This window comes from Cryptomeria japonica, chromosome 2 (assembly GCF_030272615.1).
Source record: "Cryptomeria japonica chromosome 2, Sugi_1.0, whole genome shotgun sequence".
NCBI lineage: Eukaryota > Viridiplantae > Streptophyta > Pinopsida > Cupressales > Cupressaceae > Cryptomeria > Cryptomeria japonica.
The window spans coordinates 138,394,620-138,409,891 of record NC_081406.1 but is presented as its reverse complement, the minus strand read 5'-3'; the positions used below and the strand labels follow the sequence as shown (position 1 = coordinate 138,409,891).

Sequence of the window (15,272 nt, the reverse complement as noted above, 5' to 3'; positions counted from 1 at the left end):
GGGAACACTTATATATTCAGAGCCATCTAAGCATTTAAGAATCATCTCTTGTACACATGTTTTGTTATGTAACTCTGTGGTGCAGTTATTAAAACTTTCATGCATTCGGGACTCCTTAGCAGGTTATCATTTGGCTATTAACTGTGAAGAACAACTAAAAACCTCTGCTCATAGACTTCGTTTTGACAATGATTCTAATGAACATGATTCATACTCAACATTCAATGAGTCCCAAGCAAAATTGGAGTCTTAGTAATATAGGTTATTTTATGAAACATTACAGAATACATGCCTGAGTTCAAGATTCCACGTATAGTTAAGGTTAACAGCCCACCTAACTCCATTGATCCTCAACTGTACAACATAGCATGTATTTCACCTTCCTCACAGAGGTATTGTCGCATGGGCCTCCAAAATGGACCATACTATGTACAACTCCACTTCGCAGAGATACAGTTTCCTGATGCCAAAAATTCAAAAATAGTGTGGATATTTGATGTCCACATTCAGGTATATCCTATCTCCTTGAGGCTTTTAGGAGTTTGTTCCAGTATTGAGGTGTCTGCACCAAGATTGAAGTCTGATTTTTTAATATCTTTAATCACTACAAAAAGGATAAGAAATTTGACAAAATTTCGTGTGATGAAATTTGACTAAGTCTTTGAGGCTTTTAGGAGTTTGTTCCAGTATTTACGTGTCTGCACCAAGATTGAAGTCTGATTTTTTAATATCTTTAATCACTACAAAAAGGATAAGAAATTTGACAAAATTTCGTGTGTTGAAATTTGACTAAGTCTAACAATTGTGCTTAGTCAAACTGATAAAAAACTATGCAGGGAAGCAATGTGTAGAAAGATTATAACATAATGGAGGAAGCTGCGAATGAAAATCTTGCAGTTGTTAAGAACTTCCCTATCAATGACACAGATAATATCCTAGCAAGTTACAAGAAGAATCATAAGGACCTTTTGGTTTCAGCTACTATAGCTGTAACTTAATACATTATGCAGGAATTTTTCATTGTTTTTCAACTGTTTATTGTGCTGAATGCCAGCCGGATAGCCTGATGTTTTTCAATCGTGTGGTAATTACCAATTGTGGTGTTCTTTAATAAATGAATTTTTTGTTATCTCTCCTTTTTCTGATGCTAACTGGTATCACTGAATATCCATCTGGCAGAATTCAAAATCCATATTCCCAAGAATACTAAGGCTATTAAAATAGCTATAATTATTGTAGGAGTAGAGGTGACCCTGGGCCTTTTGTTAATTAAGTCTTTAATCTTTATCAAGAAGACAAAAATGTGGGGCAGCATATTCTACTCTTTGTTATGAGGGACAAAGGTGAGTAATTTTCAAAACTGATACCATCTAATTCCATCAATGTTTTCACTTTATGTCCTATAAACTCATTTATTGAATTCTTCCTGAATGTGGTTAGAGGGTTAGCAGAATTAAAGAAAATGACAGGCAATTATTTTAGCTTGAGGCTGTCTAAAATTGCAACCAAAAAAATTGATCCCAAAAGTAAGATAAGACGAGATGAATTTGGTGCAGTTTACAAGGTAAATTTATATACACCCTAAAATTTAAGTTGATTCTACATAGTCAATTATCCTGAAACATGTGCATAACAGTTACATTGGTGCTTCTCAGGGAATGAATGAAATGCTTATTACAGTATTGTTATAAGCTTATGACAGAAGACATACTGAGCAGGGCATACTACCAGGTAGAAGAAAAGTAGCAATAAAGCAACTGTCACAATTTGTCGAAACAAGGGAATAATGAGTTTCTGAATTAAGCACTATCTCTGCAGTGCAATATCCAAATCTTGTTAAAAGATATGGGTAACGTGTAGGAGGAGGTGATATTCTACTAGCATACGAATACATAGAAATGACAACCTTGCTCAAGCTTTATTTGGTAAAGCTATCCTATATCTATAACCTATTACACTGTACAGAAAATTCATCGTAAACTGGCTATTAACTATTAAGTCATAACACACAGTAAATGGGAACTGATTTTATATCTTGTATTCTGATTCTAATTCTCATATTCCAGTGAGGCTGGGAGCTAGGTTGGCCTGCCCGGTAAAAAATTTATCTACATGAATATTCACTTCTAAGAATTGTGCATAGAGACATCAAGCGTACAAATATTCTTCTAGATAAACATTTCAATCCCAAACTCCCCGATTTTGGTTTGGCACTGTTATTTGATGAGGAAAGTACTCATGTCAGCAGTGGCTGGAACCATGTAAGCTGAAAAAGTACCATATATTTATAAATTTCTTTATACTCCACAGGTATCTTCCATTCTGCTAATCCTTCTTTCCATGTCAAATATTCAGGGGGTATCTGGCTCCAGAATATGCTTTGAAAGGGCATCTCTCAAAGAAGTCAGATGTTTACGGCTTCGGATTTGTCATGCTTAAGTTGTGAACGGCACAACCTGTTGATTTTAGTGATCGGATTTAAATATAACTTAGAAATAACACAAAGCAATCACACAAAAGAGACAAGACACCAAGAATACCCTGGGAAAACCTCCCTCTTGGAAGAAAAACCCAGCATCAAGTCAAGATCAAAATCCTTTAATCATGAGCAAATTACAAGTACAATGAAGATCAGATCACTTATCTGATTAAATCATCAACCTAGGGCAGAGCTTTGCCCAATCTAAATCACTGATGTGCAGGCCCTAATTCGCTGATCCCACAAGTAGGGTTTCGGCACCACAGAAGAGGATGATTGCTGCTCTTAAATTAGTGAGTTAGACAACTCAATATCGCCCAGCATAGTCGCCCATAATTGGCACAAGTCTGCTCCACAATGCTGATCAGATTCAGGTCTGGAATGCAGCTCAGAATGATCAATAGTTCGCCCAGATATAAGGTAGATTCACAGCTCAGATTCCATACTAATTCGCCCAGCCACAAGAACAGAAATTCAGTGGAGTTTATGAGGTTTGGATGCCCTAGGACAGATTTGCACTCCTAGATCAGATTCGCTTCAACAAGAAACCAATTCGCTGAAGTTCGCTCACCCTTGATGAATATCCTTTTGCTGATGATGATGATTGCAGCTGGAAGCAGATCACATAAGGTAGAGAGATATATATTCACTTGTGATTGATCATATGTGATCCTCAAATCATCTTACTTATATATGAATTCATGTCAACAATAAACCTTGGTCGGCCTTGCATATTCTGGCGCCAAGATATAATTTTGAATTTACAAGTTACATATGGGTCAGGACCCATATACAATTTACAAGTTAAATCAATTGCCCAAATAGGACCTGCCCTTTTTATTACAAGTTACAAGTATTGTAATCACTTAAGTTATTACAATATATATATTTGCCATCAAATAATTCGAACTAGCTATTTAATTTCAACACAACCCACACAGAAATGAGCTTGGAAGAAGAAAGGAGTTATCTTCTTGAATGAATAACAAAATATCTGAGTTGGTAATACCGGCTTGGCATTTATACGAGGATAAGAAGACTCTCGAATTGGTAAATACAAACCTATCACCATCAGGATACAATGAAGAAGAAGTGGTGTGAATGATTTATGCTGGTCTATTGCGCACCTATGAGAATCCTGGTGCAAGGCCTTGTATGTCCGCAATCCTTGAAATCATGGAGGGTAGAATGGCAACACGTGCTACAGAGTCTCAGCCAGGGCATCTCAATCAGTGGCAAGCTTGGGAGCTGGTTGCTGGAAGGCATCATGCTCAGGCACAATCCTTGACAACAAGCAAGAGCTCAGGCTCCAATCATGATGGATCTTGGAAGGAGAGCTTTTAAGGGTTGTAAAAAAAGCTTCAAAATTAAATAATAAATACTGATTCTGCTAATAAGTAGAGATCACAATTAAAAATAATGTACTCAGAATTTTAAGTATTAGTTAGACAGATTTTCCAATACCTCCAAGTTCCATCCATATTTAATATTCCTGTCTACTCAATACTTTTAGATCAATTAAAGGGGATTAACTTTTGTGCCTGGGTAGATAAACAAGTCTCAGCTGATTAGGCCTAGAATCTGATGTCATGTCTCAACTGGCTCACCCAGCCTGGTAAACTATTGTCTACTTATTCAGTAAATCTCAAAAGACTGCATGTTCTTTATAAACTTGTATTGAAATTTGAGATTTGTAAACCTATTGCATATCCTCTAAAAAAAAGTCTCCATATTCAATGTTTCTTTGGGTGGATGTTAAACACAATTGTGACTCTAATCTATGATTTTCTCAGTGAGAGAAGATATGCCTTACCGAGTAACCCAGTCATGTACAAAGCATATCTTGTTACTTAGACTTTAACTTTCACTTCCTTTTTATCCAATCTTGAAATCATCTACAAACTAAGTCACAGGATACGGCGATTTTCATGGATGAGGTTCGAATTTAATCGAATTTCCTCTATAAAACACTGCTATCCGCCTCTAAACACAACTCAGCTGGTCGTGGGTATTCTTTGTATATGCTTTGTATCTATTGGGTCATGGGTGTCTGCAACTGTTGGGTCGCCCTCAGATTTTCTCCAACAAGGGTTGCTATTCTGATAATTTATTAGAAGTATACATAAATTTAAAAATAAACAAAATTATATAAGGCGAATTTTATCAGATTTTTTTTTCGAATTTTTCCCTTGTCGAATTTCATCTGAATTTCATGGCTGTCGAATTCGAACCTTGTGACTTAGTCTACAAATACACCAATGGGTTTGAAGCAAGGGAACACCCATGTTTGACTTTGACATTAGATAATTTATCCTTTTTTTATTAAAGTTCACAAATATTTCTTTGCAAAATCCTTCCAACCAAGAAAATTATGTTTCTTAAAAATTGTGGCGCAACCAATTTTGAATTGATTGGAAGCATGTTGAACAGAACCATTAGAATGCTCTTAAATTGTCAGAATTTTTTATGCATTGGAAGCATGTTTGAGGCACTTGGTATTAGGGAAACTATCGTTTTAACAATAGCTATCTATTGGCATGATTTTAAGCTCATTTTGCAGAATTTTTCTTACTTATATCAATGAGAAGCTCTAAAACATCAGAGTTTTCCTGGATATTACTGAATATATTTTCTTCATCAGGGACTTCTAATTTCTCAAAATTCAACTAAGTTACTGAGCAAAAGGGACCCACCTCCAAGCTCTGCCAGTTCTTGACAGCTGGCTGAAAGTTTCTCACAGATAGAAAAGCTCTACTAATACATATATGTATAGTTCGTCTGAATAGATAATCAATAAATCTATGTTACTGGGTTATCTATGTTATCGGGTTCGCCAATTTTGGTCCACCCACCCGAACCAGGTTCCTCTGGGTTCGGGTTCAACTGGGGGTTTACCTGGGTACGCCCTGGGTACGTACCCAGGTGTTTGTGTTCACCACGCACCAACCCAGGCGTATCCAAAGGCACTGAGCACCAAAACATAACAAAAACATACATTTTTGACCTTTTTTCATCCAAAAACCCTAATGTATGTATATGTATGTATGTATGTATATAAATACATTCATACATACATACATAGATATGTGTGTGTGTACAGACGAACCTGACCCACGAATCCAAAGGGCAAAATAATTTTTACCTGAACCCACGAACTGGGTTTACGTAACCAAACCCAAACTGGTAACTTGGGAATAAATGTAGCATATATATGTTTTGTTCGTCTGAATAGATAATGAATAAAAATAACACATGTTAGGTTAATTGTAGCTCGTACAATTTAAACATACCAAAACAAGTCTACTTTACAGTTGACTCTTTTCAGAATGACTTTTATAAACTATCTTGAAGCCACTAAGCTAAATGTCAAATATTCCAGAAGAAAACAAAAGCTCTACTAATACATACATACATGGTCCGTCTCAATAGATAACGAACAAATGTCGCACATGCATGTATTGTTCATCTGAATAGACAATGAATAAACGTAGCACATGTTATTTTAATTGTAGCTCGTACAATTTAAACTACCAAAGCAAGTCTTCTTTACCGTTGACTTCTTTTCAGAATGACCTTTATAAAGTATCTTGAAGCCACTAAGCTAAATTTTCCTTACCAACAAAACACTCCCTCCTAAACTAGTAGCAAAGGTCGCGAGAAGAAAAAACAACTGAATAGAGAACAAAGGAACCTTACTACGAAACATTCATGACCTTATTGGTTGCAGCATATCTGAAACAACAATCACCACGCAGCCTGGTTTAATCATGCCCTAGCTTTAAGCAAGGCAAAGGTACAGTTAAATTGCTCTCGATTTCCTCTGAAAACTCATTTACTATTTATTTTTGTTAGTCCTTACTGGCTTCTAACACTTCACCACTAGGGCCTATAGATATGGTGAGTCAAAAACAAACCATTCATGTTTTCATTAATCTTATTTACCTACATTTATGACTATTGATTCCACACCTATAAAGGAACAATTACTATGAAACATTCATGACCTTATTGGGTGCAGCATATCTGAAACAACAATCACCAGGCAACCTGGTTTAATCATGCTTCTAGCTTTAAGCAAGGCAAAGGTACGGTTTAAGTTGCTCTCGATTTCCTCTGAAAACTCATTTACTATTTATTTTTCTTAGTCCTTACTGGCTTCTAACATTTCACCACTAGGGCCTATATGATATGGTGAGTCAAAAACAAACCATTCATGTTTTTCATTAGTCTTATTTACCTACATTTATGACTATTGATTCCAGACCTATGGAACCAACTCCGCTGCCACCCCTTGTGCAAATCAAGATTTGGTCAACCTCCACTGTCACCCCTAGTGCAAATCAAGATTTGGTCAATCTCCATTGCTACTTCAACATACCATGTTTCTCAGTAACCAGTTTCATATCCATTTAGCAGATAAGTTAATCCAAACGCATCCCCTCACATTCCATTTCAAGCAATTCTATAGACAAGATTTGTTCAACCTCCACAGAGCACTCTACACAGACTCATCACTTGCAAACACGACTCCGCCCTTTGCAGCAAAACGCCTGGAGCTCTTTCTGTGTCTATCTCTCCACCAAACCTTTAAATCCACCCTAACTCCTCCTTTGCAAACCTTGCATGAACCAACTTCCTTCTGGATTGTAATATCATACAAAACCGACTCCAAAATCCCTGCTTTCCTTCCCCGCTCTGCTTCAATTTCCAGCCACTGGCATATTCATTATTAGAACAAGTTTCATTAAACACACAGTGATTTTACAAACAGTTGACATAGATTAGTGGTCAGTAGGAAGAAATATTTTATGGGAAGCCACATTTCTAAATGGATTGGCAGAGAATTTATTCAAGCCCATCATGAACACTTGGGGAAACATAATGGCAAGGTGCAGGCTTGTTCTAGAAGGAAAATGCTCTTTTTCTGAAACCACAGTTGCTTTTCCACATGCTACACCTCAGATTATCAATGCTCATTTTGATTTCCAGTCATTGAACACCACAGCTCTGTATTTGAGCTGACTGACAGCCTCCACCTAGCTCAAAACATATTGAAGCACTGCATCGTCTGTATTAGATAGCTGAAATTGCAGATGGGTTTGGTAATTTTCATGGCAAGAAGAGAAGCATAGCCTCTAACTGCACGGTAGCCAATTGTTAAGTGTAAATAGCTCAAGGGATTGAGCCTCTGCATTTCTGGATTGCAACAGATGAACTTTGTATACATGTATACTAGCAACCACATTAAAGCCTCCTTTTAGTCCACTCCCATTGACACAAGAAAACATTTCAAAAAAGTTCACCATGAAGATATGCAGAGCTGAAAGCATAGCTGTAAAGGATACTGAAAAAGGCATTCAAAACAGAGATATTGTATAAAACTAGTCCTTATGTACCTTTGCAACAGCATTAATATCTTATTTTTCTTATATTAAGCTCTTAAGCCCTTCATTTTCATTGCAAGTGACAATGATGTCGTTGGGGAGTCTCAATCACATCTTATCACTACACCAACTAAATGAACAGGGGATTCTGCGATTATAATATTTTGCTGCTATTACTCTGGATTGAACACAAAATTTTAAAAAAAAATGGCTTGCATTTTGACATTTCAAAGTTTGAAAAAGTGAAAATGCTTTTTCAACTCTTAATTCCCTGCACACTTATCCGAGGCGAAAAGCAGTTATATTAAAAATGGTGGTAGCCACAAATTTCATGCTTTTCCAACATTTCATAAGTATGACAGAAAGCGTAAAAAGAATAGGAAATGACTGTCATGATAAAGTATGATGGCATATTAGGGGATACATTTTGTGGAGAGAATGGTCCATGCCCATGTACTCTAAGCATAAGAGGAGATTACAAGATTCTGCAAAGATATTAGGATTGCTTCCATTAGTCAGGGTCAAGAAAACTCCATCCATTTTACTGACATCTTCTGTGTTTTCCATTGGTTTGAACTTTGAGGCATACTATCTGTTTTCCATGTTTTTTTGCTATATTTTTTAATCTGCTGCATTTGTTTCTTTATCAATATTGAGTTAATAGCTTACATAACAGAGAACAGGGGAGTGCCTGCATCAAATACTTTAGTTAACTTTTGGACATCATCATTTCCTTTTTTTCTGACTTCCTTTCTTCACACAAATACAAGTCCCTCTGCAATTTTGCCTTCTGTCAGATAAACTTAGCCTCCAAATTGTCATGTTTCTTTCAAAAGAAATTTATTGCCACTATAGCATGAAGGCAGCACTGTTAGCTCATATGCGTTGAAGTGAATGAGGTTAGGCAAAGCTTCTCCGCATGGAAGCTTTTAGTTAAAAGCACACAGCACTATGGGGGCAATTCTAGAAGTAAAAACTAGTAATGGCTGTGCCCTTTCGATTTTTCTATTAGTGTCAACTTAAAATGGCTGTATTTCTCAAAGTGAAAACTACCAATGGCTGCATATTTTTCTAGTGCAGGCAATACATGGTAAAAATTATTCTTAAATAGGTGCTGGCATTGGCTTTGTGCAAGGCTTTGGTTGGGTAGGAGCTCTTCCGAATGATATGGTAGATTTGTTCAAATCTTGGCCATTTTTAAAAAGGAAGGCATTATATTCAAGCTTATGGATAATAAGCCATTCTATTTTATTATGGGAACTATGGAGAGAAAGAAATAGAAGAATTTTTCAAGAAAAGGAAATGGAGTTGCTGTCCCTTTTGAATAAAATAGAAGCCTTGATAGTGGAGTTGGCAAACAGCAGTCAGAGGGACATGAATCTGAGATGTTTCTTTACAGATTGGGATGCTGACAGGAGAAAAGTATGGTTTGGTTTGAAGGCTACTCAAGTGGTGGGTCCGGGAGGAACGAAGTCTCAGAGATTAAAGGAAGCAGTTTGGAAAACACCACAGGAGGGTTGGTTCAAGTTGAATTACAATGGTGCTTCCAGAGGGAATCCAGGAGTTTCAGAAGCTGGAAGCCTAATCAGAAATTGGAAAGGAGAAACTATTTGCAGGATGAAAAAACCCATCCCTCAAGGATCCAATAACGAAGCAGAATACCAAGCTCTTATCATGGGGCTGCGAAATGCAAGGTTATGCACCTGGATAAAGTGGAAGTAGAAGGATATTCCCTTCTAGTCATAAATGCATTGAGAACTGGAAGAACTCCCAGCTAGCAATTGCAGGCATTGTGGCTCTTGAAATCTACAATAATTTTAATCATATTATTATTAATCATGTTTTCAGGGAGCCTAACAGGCAGGCAGATTATTTAGCAAATATAGCAGCCAATGGAGAAATCTTTCTTTGGAGGATAGGGTGATTCAACTTGATGCGGATATTGGTAGTTTGGCAGACCCCAACACCTCAGCTAAGGAGCAGTGAATTCAGCTCAACAAAAAAATTTTGGAGTTAGCTAGAAGAATGATCTTCCATTCAATGCAGGGGAAGCCTGAGAGCTTCTATTTACAGCAATAGTGCATAGGAAAGGGCTGGTACTGTTGAAATCAGCGTTGATCAATGTAAAAGATTGAATTTTGCAGCGAAGATAGAGCACCAAGAATCTTTCTACCTGTGGAAATGGCAGACCAAAAAAATTTCAAAGACACTGCAAAGTATGGGGCAAGGATACTGCTGCAGGCCAAACGTTGGTCTGTGCTTTGTTGAAAGAAAGTGCAGTGTTACATACTGTTCAGAGGGAATTATCTACTCAAAATCTATCTGGGGCGTGGCTCCAAGTTACTTGTGATCGTACTTTTAAACATTAATAAAATAACAACCTTATATAGCCAAAAAAAATCTTAAATAAATATCAATCCACAATTAAATCTTACAATATTTAATGCCAAATTGGCATCAGCCACCTCTCGTGTCATTGCTGGTTTATTAAGGCCCATTATAACCAGCATACATAACAAAAAGAAAAAAAATTATTCACATTCAAAATTACAATTTGTGGAAATCTATTAACCAACATGAAGGTTATCATAAGTGCAACCCCAGCTTATTGGGAATCTTGAACAAAGGTCTATTATGAAGCCACTATTTGGTATGTTTTAATATTTCCAAAAGCGGAAACTTGTAATGGGTATATCTTTTAATATTTCTGAAAACAGAAACTTGTAATAGCTGTATGATTTTTATAGTGTAAAAACTAAATGCTAACCATTCAGTTCTTAAATTAAAAATAAACCAGAAGTGACAACTATTTTATTGCTATCGTTTCTGGATTAGATTGCATGTGATTTTTTCAAAATGTTTCGGATCACACTCCGATGATCCATCATCAGGATAAAGAGAGCTAAGAGAGACATAAAATGACTAGTTGCAGACTGGGACTAGCTTAAAAAGAGGGTTAGAGGAGAGGAGAGGTAATCTAAAATGCTTACAAAAAAATCAGAGAGTCTAATCCAGAAACAATAGCAATTAAATCATGGATTATGGAAATCTGATATCATTAACTATTTAATGTTAATTTAACAACAATCACAATTTCTGCAATTAGTTAGCTTAGTAAAGCCCAGATTTTGCCAATATTTATTATTTGGAAAAATAATAATAATCAATCACACATTCACTTAGAACTTGTGTAAAACTAAACACCAAAACAAAAGATTAAGTGTAGCCCCGCTTACTGAGAATCTTGAAGAAGGGTAAAGCATTGAGTCAAATGATTGAATAGATGAATAGTACCTTCCGCCGCTCCCCCCAACCTTTCTACTCTTGGTTTTCCAAAAAATTCTTTGACCTAATGAACCAATTGTCCATCTGTAAGGGTCAGATTGGAGATCGAACCAGACAATAGCCAGAAAAAAGCCATTGCTCTTACGTACTCGCCCTCTTCCTTGAGCCATCGCCCATTTCTGTATACCAAACGGACTGCAAGGTCCAAATTTACGGCCTTCAGAAATAGAGACAACTAAATGTCTCCAAGTCTTCTACAAAATGCCCGGAGCTGACTCAAAATAATTGTGGCCACCGACCAAATAATATGCCCCTCTGTAACACTGACAATTAATTTTGTTGGGTAATTTCAGCTTTTTTTATCCAAAAACTCTTTAAGTTTTGTCCATTGTTCTGTGTCTTCTATCTTCCATTGCCTGAAAAGATAATTAATAATTGAACTACACGAGGATAACCCTGGGGTGATGCCCTTAGCTAACAAAGTAAAAATTACAGACCTTGCCTCATCAAGCATGGAAGCTTTTACAAGAGAAGTTACCAAGGCCTGTACAGTGACCTCGTCAGGGACACAGCTCACTCGAAACATTTCATGAAAAAGACTGACAGCTTCAGCCATCCGTCCCTTCATGCAATGCCCATATATCAGAATAGTATAAGTACGTTTATCAGGGGCACACCCTCTATCTCTACCTTTCATTTCTTCAAAAATTTTATTTGCTTGCTCAACATTTCCTACTTTGCAATAACCATCAATAACCATATTATATATAAAACTCCCACCAAAAATTCTCCTTTCTTTCATCTGTTTCAATAGATCATGAGCCTCGCTTAACCTATTCTCCTTACAAAGACCATTGATCATTACCGAATAAGTATACGCATTAGCAGCCATGCCCCGCTCACTCAACTCATGCAAAAGCATAATAGCGTCATTTGTTTTTCCAGCCTTACAGTAACCATCAATCATACTGGTATAAGTAACAACATCCCCATTCTTCATTTTCCGGAACATCGAATAGGCCTCATCAATATTACCCTCTTTGCAGAAACCATCAATAAGAACGTTGTAAGTCACCAAATTCGGTCTGACTCTGCATTCGATCATCTCATTGAAAACTTTTTGAGCCTTACCCAGCACCCCCTGTTTACAAAACCCTCGAATAACAGCAGTATATGAATATACATTAGGCCTATAATGTTTAAAAGTATGCAACTGCCTCAAAAGTCTATACCCTTCATCAACCCTATTAACCCTACAGAGCCCAGTTATAAAAGTATTCACTGTCACATCATTAGGTCTGCAACTGTGACTCTTCATCATGTCTAGAACCTTAAAACACTCCTTCACTTCCCCAACACTACAGAACGCCTTCACCAGCATATTAAACGAATAAGAATCTGGGCTCACATTTTTGCAGAGTTGACATTTGAAAAATCCTAGGGCCTTGTCAACAGATCCTTTCTCAATCAGAAAATTCAAAACCTCATTGTAACAGACCAAAGAGAGACTGCACTTAAAATCCGGGGCTTTTTCAAAAAGATCCAGGGCTTGGTCGATCTTACCGGTGGTCGCGAGGCTTGTGACCACTTCCATTAAAGTCTTGCAGGAGATGTCGTAGCCGTCATCCTTCAGGTCTTCCAGCAGCTCCCTCGCAGATTCGTTAAGCCCTGCGCGGAGCAGGCTTGAAATGAGGTGGTCATATGTGGCGGCGATGTGCTTAAACTTTAGGGCTGCTTTCGTATATCTGAAGAATTTAAGCCCTAATTCGGCATCATTTAAGCCCGAAATCACATTAAGTACATGTTCAGGTGTTAGGGTTAGTGTCAGACGCTTCACGGCAGATTCTCCGGTAAGTTCAAAGGTTGGTAATTTTTCTTGCTTCAACAGATTGCATATCGATTCCACCACTTCCGAACCTGTGCTGCTGTTGTTTTCTGGACTTTCGGCTTCCTCAGGTCGCGGGTTCGAACCGCAGAAAGGCGAAAAGGTGTACCGGGCAGCCGCAATTTGTTTGTAAGCAGCAAAAATAAAGGATGGAAACTGAGGAGAGGATGAAAAGGATAGCCTCAACATTTCATACACTGATAAATACCCTTCACAGTAAACGCCATGAGTATCCTGAAAATGCACTAGCTTTCAGGGCCAGTGTTTCATCTTTATATAAGATGTAACCTGAATGAATGATTGGAAGACCAAATATTTGTGTTTAGTTTAAAAAACGAAGTCCCCTAGCGGGTTATACCCGATGTCCTTAGTAGTGTGTGTGTGTTGATGTGTTAATAATATTATAAAGTTAAAAATAGCAGGGTATTAGGGGATTATAACTCGGGTAATTAGTATAGTTTAAATAGGTTTAAAATATATGGATTTGAGTTTAATTTTTATGTCAAAGATATATTGCATTTACATATGGATTGCCCAAAGTTCTTTAATAAAAATTAGAAGTATTTAATTGGATATTTTTATTGAAAAATAAAAAATTAATTTATTATTTTTTTATTATGAGATTAATAAAATAATATTCTTTATAATATTTCTATATTATTTTAAATATATAAAATAACTAAGTAATAATAAAAATAAATTAGAAATAATATTATTAATTATGGGGATTGAAAAAATTATGATATGATAATATGAAATAAAAAGTTTAATAGAAATATTAAAAAATAATAATATAATAATAATAATTTGGTATAAATGTTTTCCTTGTTTTTTAAACAATTTAATAGAAATATAAAAATATAATAATAAGAATATATTATAACATAATAATATAATCATATCTTAATAATAATTTAATATTAATTATAATATAATAATATAATAATTTTTTAAATGAAATAGTGAACAAATATGATATTTTTGGAAAATGTTCATAAGAAGCAACATGGGAACATTGGGTTATATTCCACTAAATATAGGTATGCTAATTGTATTTGTGGGGAAAAAAATGTTGAATGTTTACTAATGATTATGTTGGAACTTGGAAGCAATGAAGTTTATAAATCTATATTAGGTTATGGTTTTTATGGAAGTGGTTATAATATAAATTTTTAATAATATTTAAAAATGTTATAATGGATAGACATAAATATAGTGTTTTAATCACATGTTATATCACTTAATGGTATTTTAAAGTTGTTCCGAGATTCAAGAATTTTGTGATAATTTAAAAGATCTTTTATGATTTGATAAGATGGAAGTGACTTGGAAGACATTTTAAGCAATTAAATAATTTTTAAAGAGACACAATAAATATTAATCATAAAAATAATTTATAATGTTATTTGGAGAGCATGCAACTCCATTGGATGCAATTTTTTTTACTTATTTAACAATATTTGATAATTTGAAAATGTCATTTATATATTTTCCTATAGGTTCTTGGTGGGAATAAATAGTGTATAAATGCAATTATTCTTTAAATTCTATTACATTTTCAATGCATCAATTTTTTATGATAAAAATTCAACTAAATCAATAATGTGAGTCTTATTCAAACATTGATTTGAGGTTTGAATTTTAAGTGTGTGTGTGTGTGTGGTTTGGATAACATTAAATACTATAATAATCATCATAATAGTTCTTATGTATTGTGAGGTCGCAAGGTAAATTAATAATACTCTTTCTAAAATTGCATTGTTGGCTTTTAAATTATTGATCTTTTAGAGGAAGGACTTACATTAAATATACTCAATTATATGTTTGCAAAAATTGATTCACACTTATTGAAATAGTCTAATATTATGCAAACAATTGTTAGCGAGAATTTAAGACATTTACAATTGATAACTCACAATTTCTACAATAATGCACTAGTTATACAGTTAGTATATGTTCATACAATATTATTTGTGTGAACATATAACATAATATTAATAATACATTTATGCACTTAAAATTATATGTGCATAGTTGGAAAAAAGAATCATATTGAGATATACACCATGTGATCCTCACTCTTTAAATTATGATTTATTTATTTATGTCATTGAAAATGTGTATTGCTATAGGGAAAATAAAACACTTAATAAAATGTGTATTGCTACGTAACTGCCTGATCATATGACAATAGGGGCCCAAACTGTGCCTGATTTCTGACAGTCCGTGCATACATGCC

The 15,272-nt window shown here is 35.4% G+C and overlaps 1 protein-coding gene across 1 annotated transcript; it reads right to left on the bottom strand.

Annotated features, from left to right (window-relative positions):
- Nucleotides 1-2,579: 2,579 nt before the first annotated feature.
- On the bottom strand, nucleotides 2,580-13,378 carry LOC131073232 (pentatricopeptide repeat-containing protein At2g06000). Its single transcript, XM_059216460.1, has one exon. The coding sequence runs from the start codon at nucleotides 13,220-13,222 to the stop codon at nucleotides 11,498-11,500; it is 1,725 nt and encodes a 574-aa protein (XP_059072443.1). The 5' UTR covers nucleotides 13,223-13,378; the 3' UTR covers nucleotides 2,580-11,497.
- Between the last annotated feature and the right edge of the window lie 1,894 nt (nucleotides 13,379-15,272).